The sequence below is a fragment of the Acinonyx jubatus genome, chromosome D4 (genome assembly GCF_027475565.1).
Source record: "Acinonyx jubatus isolate Ajub_Pintada_27869175 chromosome D4, VMU_Ajub_asm_v1.0, whole genome shotgun sequence".
Lineage (NCBI taxonomy): Eukaryota > Metazoa > Chordata > Mammalia > Carnivora > Felidae > Acinonyx > Acinonyx jubatus.
In genome coordinates, this window is record NC_069391.1 from 86,831,749 (window position 1) to 86,849,339 (window position 17,591).

The 17,591-nt window shown below is 43.8% G+C and overlaps 1 protein-coding gene across 3 annotated transcripts in view; it reads left to right on the plus strand.

Annotated features, from left to right (window-relative positions):
• The window catches only part of PDCD1LG2 (programmed cell death 1 ligand 2), a 119,145-nt gene that overhangs the window by 26,244 nt on the left and 75,310 nt on the right, over nucleotides 1–17,591 (plus strand). Inside the window, exon 1 of one of the 3 annotated variants that reach the window (XM_015064481.3) lies at nucleotides 8,786–9,234. The exons of the other annotated variants lie outside the window; for them this stretch is intronic. Coding sequence (XP_014919967.1) covers nucleotides 9,213–9,234 — 22 coding nt within the window. The 5' untranslated portion in view covers nucleotides 8,786–9,212. Of the gene's footprint in view, nucleotides 1–8,785; nucleotides 9,235–17,591 lie in introns of those variants that run through there. 3 annotated transcript variants of the gene reach the window in all.

Here is a 17,591-nt window from a genome sequence, read left to right on the forward strand (position 1 = left end):
TTTCTGCCCTCTGTGTCAACTAATGTCTACTTTACACATAGTCCCACCTCTCTGCGATTACTATGGCTTCTAAATCCCCACATGCCACGAGTTAGGTGAGTAACTCATGTCTGAATGCTTACATATTACCACCCCCCCCAAGGGTAAACCGAGGATCCTGATATCTGCTTTTCTTACAAAAGAAAATCCAAGAAACATAGACAGATACAAGGCACATATTGAAATAGCCACTTTTGGCCGGGGAGTTCTCACTTTCTCTTCCTCCCTTTTACTCGCTTTTCTTCACAAGGATGGTGGTGAACAAAGTAATCAAACCTAGGGATTCTCTAATGCTGAGCCATCAATTAGGGCATACTGATGACATCAAAATCACCTGTTTTCAAAGTTTCAAAAACATGCATATCTCTGCACGTCAACCATGGAGATTTTCAATCAAAAGGTCTGGGGGAGTGTCCAGGCACCTCTATGTTTTTAAAGTTCCCCGGGGGATTCTGATGTGCAGCCAGGTTTGGGAAAAACTGATATGGGTCAGTCTCCTCAAAACGTGAGTCAGCTGTCTTCTCCTGTCTCTGACTGTATTTGAAAAGATGAAAATATGAATCATTTCACTTTCTTTTTTCTTTTTTTAAATGGAGCTGAAACCAAGAGTCAATGTGAGAACTTCTTATTTCCTTTATCTGAGGTTGAGTTTAGGTGTCCCCTCCACTTGACCAGGCACTGTGTCTCCTCCTAAAGATCTCTAAGGGCAAAGGATGCCAATCTAGACTTCAGGAGAAAGATTCCCTCCTCCATTCCACTCTGGGACCTTGTTGTAGTTGTGGTGAACCGTGGTTAGGGAATTCCTGGATGAAAGGGCTATGTGATGCTATGATTTCTAAAAGAAATACACATTTGGCCTTTGGTTTCTGTTTCTGGCACAGAGCTCCTCAATACCTTGGAATTTCCTAAGTGATGAGGACTGTAAATGTGTTTCTGTTATGTTAGTGAGGTGACTTATGGATGCACCTAAGTTTGGGGCTGGTTTCCAGGAGAACCAACCAGTGATTAGAGATGCGGAACTTTGGAGTTTTAACGCCCTGACCTCCTGACAACAGAGAGGTGTCAGAGGTTAAATCAATCACCAGTGCCCAATGATTTCAACCAACAATCATGCCTATGGAATGAAGCCACTAAAAACCCAAAAGGGGGGCACCTGTGTGACTCATTCGGGTAAGTGTCTGACTTTGGCTCAGGTCATGATCTTGCGGTTCAAGGGGTTCAAGCCCCATGTCAGGCTCTGTGCTGACAGCTCAGAGTCTGGAGCATGCTTCAGATTCTGTGTTTCCCCCTCTCTCTGCCCCTCCCCCTGCTCACACTCTGTCTCTCTCTCAAAAATAAATAAACATTTTTTAAAAATCAAAAAAAAAAAAAAAAGGAAAAGATTCAAAGAGCTTCCAGGTTGTGGTGTCAGAATGCTTCTATATGCCACTGTGCTGGGCTCAAACTCTCTCAGGACAGGAGGGCCTTTGTTCAGATCTCACCCTTTGTATCTCTTCATCTGGATGTTGATTAGTATTTTTAATATCCTTTGTAATAAATTAGTAATCTAGCAAGTAAATTGGTTTCCTGAGGTCTGTGAGCCTGTCTAGGAAATTACTCAAACCCAAGGAGGGGTGGTGGGAACCTCTGATCAGTAGCTGGTCAGTCAGAAGCACAGGTGACAGTCTGCACTTGTGACTGGTATGTGAAGTGGGGACAGCCTTGTATCACTGACCCCTCCACCTGTAGAATCTGATACTACCTCTGGGTAGATAGTGTCAGAATTGAGTTGAATTGTAGGACACCCAGCTGGTATCCAAGAACTGCTTGTTGGTGTGGGAAAAAACTCACCCCCAACACACACACTGAAATGGGTACACAATTTTAAGCTGGTTCTGGGGATCCTTCAGTCCTGAGTTCCTGGGACCACACCAGGTTCATCTCAGAGCAGGCCTCAATGTCTGGGGCCAACACTCTTGCCTCCCTCTGTCCCTCAAGAGATGAGCCAAGACCAGGAAAATGGAGGAATGTTGGGATGCACGTAGACAATTTAGTTCCTTAACTGTCTCTACCTTGTCCTTCCCCCAAAATCACCCTAGAAATGACGCCATGCCTATGTCAGCATGTAGCAGTAAGGGGATCTCAAGCTCCGCTGCTCCTCTGTGTTATTAGAACTGTCTGATGTAATGGAGGCCACTGGAGCAAAAATGGTAATTCTACCAGCTACCTAGGCAGACCTGACACTGGAACCACAGGCCAGTCTGCAGAAGGGACTGGAATGAGGACCAGAATTCTAGTCAGGGCTGTCTCTCCCTTCCCTTCTTTGGTTTCCCTCTGAAGAGCTTGCCTAGGCTACATGGTGAAGAGGCCTTCTGCCTTCCTGCCCATCCCCCTGCCTGATGGGCAGAGAGAAACCTTCATCGTATCTCAGTCCAATCTCATACCTCACAGGTCACTTATGACTCAGCTCAGTTCCAGCTCTTTTAACAACTTTCTGATATATAATTCACATACCATACAATCCACCCCTTTAAAATATACCATTCAACGGTTTTTTGTATATAAACAGAGTTGTGCAACAATCAGTACAATAAATTTTAAAACATTTTCATCATCCTGTAATGAAACCCCATACCCTTTAACAGTCACACCTCTATATCCCCTCCTAGTCCGAGTCCTCAGCAACCACTAACTACCGTCTGTCTCTAGGGGTTGTCTGTTAAAGACAGTTCATATCTGTGGACTTATACAGTATGTGGTCTTTTGTGACTGGCTTCTTTCACTGAGCATGATGTTGTCAAGGTTCAGCCACACTATAGACTGAATCAGTACTTCATTCCCTTGTAAGGCTGAATTCTTTTCCACTGGATGGATACACAAAAGTGTATTTATCCATTCATCAGCTACTGGGCAGTTGAGCTCTTTCCACTGGGGGCTATTATGAATAATGCTGCTAGGAACATTGGGGTACACTTTTTGTATGGACATACATTTTCATTTTCTCTTGGTTATATGCCTAGGAGTAGAAAGCTGGGTCATATGGTAACTCTACGATTAACATTTAGGGGAACTGCCAGAGCCCAGTTCCACTTGAAATTCCAGTCTCACATCCTTTTCAATCTCCCCCTACTCCAGGAACAGGGTAAACATGTGGGTCAGCTCTCTTGGAGTGAGAGAGGCAAATATCCCCAGGATGGGTCTGGGTCAGGCCAGTGGTGGTACTCTAATAAAGGCCAAGGACCCCTGTGCCTGTGGCTTATCCCCCTTCTGTGTCCCTTGAGGCCACAGGAACCATGGAGTTTTTAGTGGCCACTGAGGGCAGGAAGGCCTGGGATGAGGGGTGCCTCCATTTTCATCATCCCTGAAAACAACCCCACAGCCCTTCTGACATCCCAGAAATGGGGTACTTTAGGGAACCTCTCACCTTCAGAAACCCCAGGCAAGCAGCAGGTGGTACATTTTATGAAGAGCACTTTCAAACTTCAGGATGTCCAGCATCCCTTTCTTCCCTCCCAAAGATGAGAGGAGAAGAGAACAGTACATATCCCCTCCAGGACCCCAGAAGGTCCTTCTGGTCTCTGGAATCCCTCTCTTGTGTTTTAAATTTGAAAGGCTGGTGGAAGGGGTGCCTGGGTGTTCAGTAAGTTAAGCTTCTGACTCTTGATTTTGGCTTAGGTCCTAATCTCAGGGTTCGTGAGTTCAAGCCCCACATCAGGCTGTGCACTGACAGTGCCTGAGCCTGCTTGGGATTCTCTTTCTCTCCCCCTCTCTGTGCTCCTCCCCTGCTTGCATGAGCTCTTTCTCTCCTTTTTTCTCAAAATAAATAAATAAACTTAAAAAGAAAAAAAGAAAAAGAAAGAAAGGAAGGAAGAAAAGAAAGAAAGGAAAGAAAGAAAGAAAGAGAGAGAGAGAGAGAGAAAGAAAGAAAGAAAGAAAGAAAGAAAGAAAGAAAGAAAGAAAGAAAAGAAAAGAAAGAAAGTTTGACCAGTTCAACCTCTCCCACCCCTGCCTTTTCCACCCTCATTTCTCAGCCCTATGCCTCAGAGACTCCCCTTACTGAGGTCTGACAGTTGTGACTTCAGTAACTTTATTCTCCACAAGGAGCTATCTCAAAGGAACTTCTTCCCTACTAGTCAACTGAGGGGAGATGGACTGGGGAAGTACTTCATCAGTAGCTCCCATGAACCCATTCAACTTAAAATAAACCTCCCTTTTATCTGAGTTGCTTTCAGAGAATGAGCCAAACTTTGACCTCGTTCCTTCTAAAAATAAACACCCATCTCTGTTGCTCTGGCCAGAACACCCTTCCCCACCTTCCCTTCCCTCATATTAAGGCAAGGTCTTCCTTAGCAGGTAGAGATCAGGTAGGTCACTAGAGGCCGACCTCCAGTCCCTGGACTCATCATGAGTCAAGGAAGACTGGTTTCCAGGGAGGCCCCAGGTGGCCTCCTCCCCTCTCTCTCTGCCTCCAGTTGCCTGTGACCTTCTCCATCTTCAAGAGAGGGGGCTAGCCATCATTGCCATTCATCACATTCCACATCAACACACATCAAAGCCTTAGTTGCTCAAAGAGGTAAAAGAACTGTATGCTGAAAACCATAGAAAACCTATAAAATAAATTGAAGAAGACACAAAGAAATGGAAAAACATTCCATGCTCATGGATTGGAAGAACAAATATTGTTAAAATGTCGATACTACCCAACGCAATCTACACATTCATTGCAATCCCAATTGAAATAGCATCAGCATCCTCCTCAGAGCTAGAACAAACAACCTAAAATTTATATGGGACCACAAAAGACCCAGAATAGTCAAAGTAATGTTGAAAAGAAAACCAAAGCTGAAGGCATCACAATCCCGGATTTTAGCCTGTACTACAAAGCTGCAATCATCAAGACAGTATGATATTGGCACAAAAACAGACACATAGACCAATGGAATAAAATAGAGAACCAGAACTGGACCCACAAATGTATGGCCAACTAATCTTTAACAAAGCAGGAAAGATTATCCAATGGAAAAAAGTCTCTTTAGCAAATGGTGCTGGGAGAATTGGACAGCAACATGCAGAAGAATGAAACTAGACCACTTTCTCACACCATACACAAAAATAAACTCAAAATGGATGAAAGACCTAAATGTGAGACAGGAAACCATCAAAACCCTAGAGGAGAAAGCAGGCAACAACTTCTTTGACCTCAGCCTCAGCAATTTCTTGCTCGACACATCTCCAAAGGCAAGGGAATTAAAAGCAAAAATGAACTGCTGGGACCTCATCAAGATAAAAAGCTTCTGCACTGAAAAGGAAATAGTCAACAAAACCAAGAGGTAACTGACGGAATGGGGAAAGATATTTGCAAATATATTGGATAAAGGGTTAGTATCCAAATCTTTAAAGAACTTACCAAACTCAACACCTGAGAAACAAATAATCCAGTGAAGAAATGGGCAGAAGACATGAATAGGCACTTTTCCAAAGAAGACATCCAGATGGCCAACAGACACACCAAAAGATGCTCGACATCACTCAACATCAGGGAAATACACATCAAAACCACAATGAGATACCACCTTACATCGGTCAGAGTGGCTAAAATTAACAACTCAGGAAACAACAGATGTTGGCGAGGATGCGGAGAAACTGGAACCTTCTTGCACTGTTGGTGGGAATGCAAAATGGTGCAGCTACTCTGGAAAACAGTGTGGAGTTTCCTCAAAAAATTAAAAATGGAACTACCCTACGACCCAGCAATAGCACTACTAGGAATTTATCCAAAGGATACAGGAGTGCCAATTCAGAGGGGCACATGTACCCCAATGTTTATAGCAGCACTTTCAACAATAGCCAAATTATGGAAAGAGCCCAAACATCCATCAGCTGATGAATGGATAAAGATGTGGTGTGTGTGTGTATACACACACACACACTCGCTCACACATGAATACTACTCAGAAATGAGAAAGAATGAAATCTTGCCATTTGCAACAACATGGATGGAACCAGAGGTTATTATGCTAAGTGAAATAAGTAAGAGAAAGATATCATATATTTTCACTCATATGTGGAATTTAAGAAACTTAACAGAAGACCATGGGAAAAGGGAAGGGGAAAAAATAGTTTCAAACAGAGAGGGAAGCAAACCATAAGAGACTCTTAAATACAGAGAACAAACTGAGGGTTGATGGTGGGCAGGGTGGGGAAGGGAAAATGGGTAATGGGCATTGAGGAGGGCACTTGTTGTGATGAGCACTGGGTGTGGTATGTAAGCAATGAATCATGGGAATCTACTCCCAAAGCCAAGAGCACATTGTAACATACACTGTATGTTAGCTAACTTGACAATAAATTATATTTAAAAAAATAAAATAAAACCTTGGTTTCTGACTTTGGGGAGGTTGCTAAGGCTAGTTCCAGATAAACTCCTGACTCCTTGAAATTCTCACCCCTTCCCAAGCTCTTGGTCTTTGTTCATTTCTCCAAAACCCTGGGTGCACTTTTTTTCTCATTCTTAGGCTGGATTCTTTTATTTTTTCTCTATAAGGCCAAGCAGGGTGGGAAAGGTTGGACTTGTTGTTTGGATCTCGAACAGTTAACACTGATTTATCTCCTGCTATTGGACAAGGACTTTTCTAGATGCTTTACATGAACATTTACATCACATTACATTATATACACTGCATCTGGAGGAAAATATCTGGAGAAGAAAGGATAGAAGTGAATTCTGCCCTGCATTTACAAAGTGATCCTGGTAAAGCAGAACAATCTCTCTGCCTCAATTTTCCCTTCTATGAAATGGACCTTGGAGTCCTTGGAGACTGGTGGTAGACACTGGTGAGGTCCTTATTATGCTTATCATATTGCAGTATTTGTGACCTACGTTCTAATTTTCCATTAGTAAGTATCAATGCAACATGGAGGGGTCTGTATTCTGCATGTCAGCTATGCCTCAGGGATCTTTTGTGATAAAGAGAACGACACTAAATTAAATAAATTGGAAACAAACATAAACCCTTGGCCAAGTTCTTAAACTGATTTCTTGTTGCTGTTGGTTAGCAATTGAACTGTACTGTCCATTACTGATTTTTGATGATTATTTCCACATCTTTACAAAAGTCATCTGTGTCCATGGCAAGTTATTTAGGAAATAAAATAGAAGTCACAAGAAGAAACTAAAACATCACCTGCAAGTCCTCCACCCAGAAATGCACTGTTAACACTGTTATCTACCCCTCCAGTGTTTCATTGAGACATATGGATTTCTGAGGCAGTAAAGTGTGCTGAGATTCCAGTTTGAGTTTAGTTTGGGAACTTTGTCAAAACTCCCGGCCCTTCTCTGGGTTTGAGATGAGTCTTTTTGTCCCCCCAAACCTCAGTTGCTCAGCAAGAGCCCAGAGGAAAGAGTGGAGGGAAGAGGTGGACAGAGAGGAAGGGGGCTTAGAGCACAGAGGGAGAGATACAGCAGGGAGTGGGTCTCCCCCTTCAACACAGGCAGAACTCTGATGGATGGTGTGGGGATCTTGAAGACACTAAACTCTGAGAGCCACACGGGGGACCTATGCCCTTTCTTTAGACTATCACGGTAACTGGAGAAGGTCAGGTAAGAGCAGGCATCTCCCTGAAACCACACACCCAGAGCTGTGGGTGGAGAAGCAGGTCCCCAGAGGAAGTCTGGCTTCCCACAGACACAGCCCCATCCTTAAGGAATAGGCAGCCAGTCCCGTTTGTAGCCAATACAAGTTTTATTCCTTCTTGTTTAACGGATGCAGTTGAAAGAACAAGGAAGAAAGAAGAAGGCTGCTTTTTCAGAAGAAAACCAATTAAGGCACGTCATGGAGAGAGTACGAGAAAATATTAGATAAATGCGGCTAAGAACACACACCCTACGTGCACCTCAGAGCCTTGTCCCTGCTCAGGCCACACCTATGAGCCCAAGGGGATGGGGCGGCAGGAATGGGTTGGTCATCCAGCCTTGCGCTCAAGTTGGCCTGTTCTGCACCCGCTTTGAGTCTCACTGCTGGAAAGCCTCACATGTAGTGGGACCACAGAGGCCTGAGTCCAAATTCAGCCATGCAGCTGAGGAAGGGTTGCTTGACCTTGACTCTTTCTTCATATGTAAAATGGGCCCGATGGTATGTAGACCACACATTGCTCTGAGAATGGAGTCCTGTAGTGGGTCAAATAATTTCCCCAAATATTTATGTCCACCTGGAGCCTCAGAATGTGACCTTATGTGAAGCAAGGTATTTGCAGAAGTGATTAGTTAAGATGAGGTCATCTTGGATTAGGGTGGGCCCTAATCCAATGACTGGTGTCCTTCTAAGAAAAGGAAAGGACACTCAAAGATACACAAGAGAAGAAAGTCCTGTGAAGATGGAGACAGAGATTGGAGTGATCAGCTACAAACCCAGGAGAGTGGCCAAGGCTTGCCAGAATCACACCGCAAGCTGGGAATCAGCAAGAGGGCATTCTTGACTGGAGCCTTTAGAGGGAGTGGCCCTGTGACACCTGATTTCACCCACCTTGCCTCCAGAAATGTGGGCAAACCTTGAGCATAGTGTCTGCTGTCTTAATCCACCCAGTCCGTGGTAACTTCTTACAGCAGCACTAGGAAACAAACAAAGGCACCTGCAAAAAGTCCCTGGCGCATAGCTAGAATGTGCTGGTATTCTCTTCCTCCCCTTTTCCTACTAAGTGCACCAGCTTCTTCAGGGACACATTGCAAGGTGCACCTGAGGGCAGAGGAGCAGTGCTTAAAAGCAAAACCAAAACTTCTCAGTAGGCTGGGTTTCAGCCAGTTCCTCAGACTTAGTTTTGGTTTGAATTACCCTCGTGTTACAAGGAAGCCTGAGCTAGATGGAGATGATGTCTTTTCTTCTCTTCCCTAACGTACCTTACGTGACAGCTTTTTGTGGCCTGTCCTCACATGTCCCTCTGCCAGCTGGGAAGAATCCTGGCTAGGAGCTGAGGCTTGTTGCAGTGGTTTAGGGAGCAACCTACATTTTTTTTTTTTTTTTTTGGTTTTGTTTGGTTTCGGCTGTTTGTTCAGTTGACTCCTATGACAGAGTCTGACGCAGGAGCTACTGTTTGTTGTTTCTTTTCTTTAACGTCTTTGCCTGTGGAGTGGGGCCAAGTTCTGATGTGAGTATCCAGTAGGTTGAGATTTCCTCCTCACTGAACTGGTGTTGCAGACGATGATGAGGCTGCCACAGTCAGGTAAGTGTGGGCACACTTTCCCTTCACATCATTGCAAGCAGGAGAACATCTGCCTCGGCAGTTATGTTCAGGCATGCTAACAAGCTAATATCTTGCTGTCTCCAAAATAGTGGGATTTCTCAAGCTCGCTCGTATACGTATTACTCATGTTGGGAAGATTTATAAGCTGAGATTTTTTTTTTTCCTGCACAGAATAAATATGCAGTGCAAAAAAAAAAAATTAACTATCTTGAGATTGTCTCTCAGCTTAGAATTTGGGGAAGGTTAATGGAACTTAAAAATTTGTTTTTTTGTTTTGTTTTGTTTTGTTTTTTGTTTACTTCAGATCTCTGGTTGTAACTATCCCTTTGGCAGGCAGGCAGCGTTCCAGACTAATCTGCGTTTACAAGCTATGCTCTAAGAGTAAACTGTTTAAAACAAAGGAAAGCAACAAAAAAACCAACTACAATTAAATTAACTTATAGTACATGCAACTGTTAGTTTTAATTAGATTAGAGGCTTACTAAATTAGATTCGAGGCCTACTAAAAGACTTACTTTTCTATATAAAACGATTAGAGCAAGATTAGCTAACTGAAAGAACACTGTTGCTATGTATTGCTCACTGCCTGGGTGCAAATAGTAGAAAAGAGAGGACCGTGGATTTCATGTGGGAGAGGGGTGAAGTGAGCAGCTTGAGTGAAATTGCCTATGAATAAGCTTTCTATTCCTGAAATTCTATGATTCTGTGCAAGGGAATTGCAGACATCGATTAACACAGTGCACAGTAAGAATATTCAGTGTGAATAGTAATCAGACGTAGTATCCAGAGTTAAATGCCAATTGACTGGATTTTCTCTGAGCTCCCTTCCAAGCCCAAGAAGTCAATGAATGCATGAACACCATATCGCTCCTGCCTCTCAGAAGTGGTCTATGCGCCTTCATTACCTGAACTCTCTCTACCAGCGGCTCTTGCTGATCTGCAGCTTCCAGATGTGCTCTCCCCAGATTTCTCTTTCTCGGGAGCCTTTCCATTCGACTGGAGGTCTTCAGGGGCAAGGACTGTACCTTTTAGGTTCTCTGAAACTCAATGCCTGGCACAGTGCCTCAATCATGCAGAGGGTGCCTGTTGAGTTGAAAAACGATTTGATTTGATGAATCCACAGTTGAATCGCCAGATGTGGGTCATTTGTGCGTTTGTGGAATACACAGGGAGCAGATGGGGGTTGATTTGAGAAGGATACAGTGCAAATGGGCTCAGAGGCAGTATTTCAGGTTGTGCTTCTGAGTCAACTTGCTTTAAGATGCATGGGATAGAGATCCATAGATTGTTGTGTGATGTTTTTATTCCACATAGCAGTGCCCAAATATACCACGTACCTTCACTGGGGCATACTTAAGTCACCCTGCGGTGAGGCTTCTGCAGCCTGGTCTCTTCCTGTCACAGCCTGCTCTACCATTCCACCTGTCTCCTACATCTTGTGGTCCCCCCATCTTTAATCAACTGACAGAATTCCAATAGATACAGGAATCTGAAAGTTTATCCAGCACCAATCACCTCAATGCCTTCAGCACTCTCTAACACCTCTGGAGGCTGGTTCCCAGTTCTAATTTTCCAGATCTGTATTATCAATCCCTCTGCTTCTTGGGATTTTCTTCCTTTGGCTCTGAGATACTACAGTGGGGAGCTTTTCATACTCTTGGACTATTTCTTCTTTGCCTTCTGCTCTGGACTCCTACTCCTACTCTCCTAATTTGGAGGCATCCGTCAGACAGAATTCAGACTTTTTTTTCCCTCCAATCTGTGTTTTTATATACTTTCCCTCTGAGAGAATTAATTCATTCCCCCAATGTCAATTGGCATTTGCATGTTGGAATTAACATGTTTGTCTCTAGCACTGAATTGTGCCCCAAATGTGAGGCTTTCATCTGTCTTGAGTTGTTTCAATTACTTCATGACTCAAACCCCACTCGTGGCATTCCCTGTAAAATGGCTCTTGATCTAGTCTTTCCTCCGCTCTACCCCTCTGCAATGGCATCAGCATTGTGTCTTGATTTTCAGGCTTCAAAACCACACAGTCAACTTGTTGCTTCTCTTTCTTTCCTGTATGGCTGGTCACTTGTCAATTGTTTTGTCAATTGTTTTGTCGATTGTCTTGTGATGAGTTTCTCCTTCCTCTGCCTTTCTTCCCTTTTCTGAACCTAAGTCAGGGGCTTTACCAAACATCTGAATTAATACTATGACCCCCTCATTGAGTGACTGGCATTCAATTTCACTCCCTCATTTCTATACAAACAAAAAAAAAACCCATAGATTTGATCTGTTTCACATACTTCTTTGGGATTGTCACTCACTTGTTGACAAGCTATAACTGGCATTAAACCATTGACAGAATGTCTCAACCCTAGATATGCTGTTCCTGGTCCTCCTCAATAAGCCATGTGTGTGTGTGAACCTCTGAGATTACTTCTAACTCTTCTGCAGAAGCCTCCAGAGTAGCTCCAACTCCCCAAATCCCACTCAATCTTGGACTTATCCTTCCACCAGGCAACTTGCATGGTCTGGGCATTTTCATGTAGAAACCTTTCACATTGCCTCTTACTATTTTTCATGTGTACAGAATTTTGATGTTCTGACTATGGTATAATGTCTTAGAGGGCAGGGATCCTTTCTTACATGAATCCTTGTCTTGATTCCCACTTTGATTTGAGTGAATTTTCTAATTCAAAGACATGCAAAAAGTGGGAGCATCATATTCATTGGCTAAAAAGTTGAGATGCAATTTAAGTTAAACTTGAACTGATGTTAAATTGACTAATGTCTCAGAGTGCCTGGGTGGCTCAGTTGGTTAAGCACTGACTTTGGCTCAGGTCATGATCTCACAGCTGGTGGGTTCGAGCCCCACATAGGGCTCTGTGCTGACAGCTCAGAACCTGGAGCCTGCTTCGGATTCTGTGTCTCCCTCTCTCTCTACTCCTCCCTCTCCCCTGCTCACGCTCTGTCTCTCTCAAAAATAAATAAACACTAAAAAAATTTTTTTAATTGACTAATGTCTCTTGATGCCTAGCTCAGAGCTTTCCACCATGCCATCGAGAGAAGCAGCTTCCCTAGTGGCCTGGGGGAGCCATCTGAGCACAACTCTTCACCAATCTGAAAAGAGTGGCCCTTATTACAAACAAATTTTAAGTCGTTCCATATTAAAAATGAGAAATTCTGGTCTAAATAATAATAATAAATACATACATACATACATACATGAATAAATAAAAATTTTAAAATAAATAAATTAAAAAAGAGTGGCCTTGCTTCTTCTCTCTCTCAAGCCTGAGCATCTTGTGACTGAGAGCTCCCTTCATGACTCTCTTTAGGGCCACAAGAAAACGTTCTACAGTATGTTCATAGGCAGAATTGTCAGGAATTACCCAGAATTCATTAAGAATTATCCAGAAATTTAAGAAATTCAGCTAAACTGATCATTTGATTGAAAAAATGCCTTTTCTTTTCTTTTCTTCCTTTCTTTTTTTTTTTTTTGAAAATGTTTTTTTTCTAGTCACATTCTAGTGTATTCCTTAGAGGGGAGCTTGCCCGAGTACAGACAGCTACAATGAACATCCTCTGCCTGATGGAAACTCCAGCACAAACAAACACATACATAAGGAATATACAATCAGGATAAAAATGAATGGCCATGTAGGCCTGGACAATTATATACTCACCTCCAAAACAAAGGTGAATTTTAGAAGGGGAGATGGAAGGAAGAGGGAGCATGGGTGTTTGAACACATTCATTTCATCTCATGGAGAGGTGTCCTCTCTGTGCTCTTTCAGCCAAAGGAGTGCCTTACATACAGATGCTTTGTAAATGATGCTTGAGTGAATTAATTTGGGCAGTGCACTCCATAAGTTTTCCAAAGTAACTCTTTCAGGCTTTGGCAGTCTTAATATAAAAGAGTTCAAACTTACCAACAGTAAAGTTTCCCAGAACCTGCTCTTAGAAACCCATTCTACAGTGAGTGACATAAATCAATGAAAATTTCTTATTTGATGACAAAATGATTAAACAAATTAAGTTTTCTGTTTCTCTCATAGAGGAAGGAGTCAACTGGGGGCCAGTAGTCTCAGAGTATGATACCATATTGCCACACATGCACTCTTCATCTGTTCCTTCAGGGAACAGTCATTATCCATTATAAACAGTTATAAACATTTATGAAACACACAGACATGCATACACACAAACACACACCAAGATAAAGAGGAGTGTTATAAGGATCTAATACAGTACAAAGAGCTCTTGTTCTAACATGAAAGACAGACATGTAACAAATAAATATACCAACAAGGAGTTGAGTGCTAACATTAGTGAATAGCAGACAACAACTGAGGCAGAAGGAACAGCTTGGAGCAGCTAGAAAAGGCTTATCTACTTGTGTTGAGTGCATAAGAATGTAAGGCCACTTAAGGAAATATTTATGACCCAGTACAGCTTCGTCGAGCTCCAGTAGAAACTGAGATAGAGGGGAAATAAGATTGGACAAAATAAATGGAGATCAGACAAGAGAGATTAGAATCTCAGAGCACCTGTGAGGGACTTGTCATGGAAAGCACCTGTATTACTTCTGTGGCTAAGGCAGGAGGGACCAGATCTGAAAAAGTTGTGTAGCCCATGCAAAGGAGAACTTTACCTTATAAATCACGGGAGCTATTGGAATCTTTTAAGCAGGAGTGACATGGTCACATTTGATTATTCAGTATTCAGGAGCATCTTCCTGCCAGGTAAATGGATAATTCATCCAGTATGAACCGAGTGCCAGCTTCCTGCCAGACACAGTTCTAGGGACTGAAAGATGTTAATAAGCAAATCAGACAAAGATCTCTGTCATTTTAGTGATTAGATTCTTATCGAAGATAGTAGATGATAATATAACAAATGAGTGCATTATGTGGCATGTCAGATGGTCATGAGTGCTTTGGAAAATTGAGAGAGATAAGGAGAATTGGGAATGCTGGAGGAGTGGTGGTGTTGTGATTTTGCATAAGACAGTCTCATCGGAAAGATCAAGGAAAGTCTCTGCATTTAGGGAGTTGCACACTGGCAACAAGGTCTGCTTTTGAGGGAATGGATCTGGGGAAGAAGCCCCAAAGACCTGGCATCAAGCTTAGGGCCACTTAGAGAACTCCAGAGTCCCAAGAACCCAGATTGTGGTGGGTTTTAGGGGCAGGTCAAGGGCCCCAGAGGACACTCTTAGCTCTGCAAACACCAGGAGCATGGCCACTGTCGAGTCCACTAAAGCACAGGGCTCAAGGCAGCGGTCCCTCTTGCCTGGACTACTAGACGGACTCAGGACTTTATTCTCAGTGAAATGCTAAGCCATCAAAAGATTTTGAGCAGGATGCTCTGCCATGGTATAAAGCGGAATGACGAGATGCTGAATAAAGATGATGGCAGTGGGGTGGTATAAAGAAGAGGCATCATCCAGAAGTATCCCGGCATAGAATTACTAGGACTGGGGGATGGACTGGATTTGCAAGACGCGAGACGAGTAGGTTCAAGACAACACACCCAAGATTCTGGCTTGAGGTGGGTGTTAATATTATTGGCATTACAGGAATATAGGACACAAAGAGTTTTCATAAAGTGCCCAGGGTCTTAGAGGTTCATAATTCTAGACCCAGGTTTTGAGCTCAGATATGTCTGACTTTAGAGCATGAGCTCTTATCCATTGCACAGAAGAGACTATCCCTAGCTGGAAGAAGCTGCTGGTTGGAAAGTACCTTCATAACATTATCTATCTCTCTGTGGAGGCAGTGTGCAAGGAAAGTCCCCTTAGACGGGCAAGGAAGAAGGGGAAGTTACAGCAGGTCTGGGTGAGCCAGGCGTCCTTTCTGTTGCCAGAACGTGTTACACGCTATCCTTCTTAGCTCTAGAAATAAGAATGCTGGGCAAGTGCCGCATGAAGATGATTTCTTTTCTGGGTACATTTGCCTTTTCGATAAGGAAGAGGGTCTTCAAGTCCAGCTAAGGTCTAGCATTTCCCTATGGAAAGCACTTGATGGAGCTCCTAGTTGGTACCCGTGGTAATATGTCTCTTTCTAAAATGAAAACAAGATTACAGCCCTCTGTGGACCTCACAATCCCTTCTAGCTACTGCCTCGTTGCTCTCTCTTGTTATAATACTCTTCTCTGAAGCACTGCCTATATTCTGTTGTCTCTACACTCTTAGCTCGTATTTTCTCTCCACTTCACAGTCTTTTCATCTGCACCAAATCCATGGACGTCCCACAAGTGGGCTCTCTCATGACCTCCACACTGCTAATGCCAACTCTCAGCAACATTTGGCTCAGCTGAACACCCCCTCCTTGGAACACTGTGTTTTAAACTCTAGGTTTCCACAGGGCACCTGGGTGGCTCAGTTGGTTAAGCATCCGACTGCAGCTCAGGTCATGATCTCACGGTCCATGGGTTCAAGCCCCGCGTTGGTCTCTGTGCTGACAGCTCAGAGCCTGGAGCCTGCTTCGGATTCTGTGTCTCCCTCTCTCTCTGCCCCTCCCGCACTCATGCTCTGTCTCTCAAAAATGAATAAAAAAGTATTACAAAAATTAAACTCTAGGTTTCCTTATAATTGAGGTGTGGCGAGGCCAACAGATCAGGAGATAACTGCCATTGAAAAAATAGGTTGTTGTGTTTTCAGATCTTGAGAGCAGGAGGCATGCCACCCTTCAGGGACCACCTAGGGGAGCACCCAGCTCAGACAGGAGGCAGAGCAGAAAGGGAAATGTGGCCAGGAGTCTTTATTGTGGTTTCCACAAGAAGGGATGGGAAGGCAGGCTTAAATTGTCTAGTTTGAAATTATTCATCGGGATCTGGAACATAGGGGTTGTCCCTTGTTGTGTGGTACCTGGCCCCAGGGTGGTTGGGGCAGTAAGGAGGTGGTTGGAGTGTGGGGTTCTGGATTGGTTGGTTTGCATTTGAAAGGCACCCTCCTGGTGAGTTGCTCACTGCCTCTAGGAATTGACTAATCTTTGGGGTAGGGACGGGGCTAGTCCCTGCAGGATCAAGAGCCCAGATGTCCAAGTATCAGAAAACTGAAAATAAAAGGCGGGATTAATTAGCCTTTTTACCCTTCCCCTCAATCTTCTTTGCTAGTGCCCGCCATCCCAGGGATCTATAAATGTTGGAACGGCCCACATTCCAGTCTTTCGACACTTTTTCTCCTCTGTCTCTCTTGTGGTGATGTCACGCAGCCCTATGGCATTAAGTAACATGTAGACATTGAGCACTCCCAAATTTACCTCTACCCCAAACTCTGGACCCCCTGTCCAACTGCCTACTACATATCTTCACATGGATGTCGAGCTGGCATCTCAAACTGAGTACGTGCCAAACACGTCCTGATTTCTGCTCCTTAATCTGTTTCTCTCCTCCACCTTCTCCAGTTTAAAAAATACCACCTGCATTGCCCTAATGCCTCAAGTCTCAAATGTGGAAAATTTCCTACATTTATCTATTTTTGTCAAACTACATATCCAACCTGACAGCAAATCTCATAAGGTCTTATTTGAAAAGATAGAAGACCTAAGTAAATGGAAAGACATGCTATGTTCATTTTTGGAAGACTTAACATTATGAAGATTGGTATATTCCCCAATGGATCTACAGATTGAGTGCAATTCCTATCAAGATTCAAGATTACAACTGCCTTTTTTTTTTCCTTTTTGGAAATGGACAACCTGGTCCTAAAATTCCTGTGGAAATGTAAGGGAGCCAGAGTAGCCACAGACCCAGGAGCTCAGTCTTCCTGTGAAGGAAGCCTAGAAGCTAATCATTCACGGCTGCACCCTGAGAGGCAGGGTGCTGATTAACACACCTGTAGGGGCTGGTGTAATCCTTTCCAGAGACCTTGGAAGGCTGGTGCTATTTGCACACTCATCCTCTGACATACTGCAGAACACTAGTGTCTCCTGCCAGGGAGCCTTACAGGGTATACTGGGTTTTTGCAGCAGCTGCCCAGGGGACTCCTTACCCCTTCATCACCCGGCTCTGTTGGCCAGAGGGCTTGAATTCCTAGGTTCCAGAGGACTGTGAAATTGAGAGACAGCTCTGGGCAGGCTGATGCCTCCAGAGCACTGCACAAACAGCACACTGATGCACACACCCCAGTCTTTCTGTGAGGAAAGCCTTTTTGCTTCTCCTAGGGCTGCACACTGATGGGCAGGGTTACGGTCTTGCACACATTTGGTGGCCTGCAGAGCTGCTCCTGATTAACGTAGGCTGTGGGCGCCATCTTGGTGCCCTCCCTCTGCTTCATTTCAGTTCACCAGCAGGACCCAGAAGAAAGCTTGTATACTCATCTTGAGCCCAAATTGTTGTGACTGCTA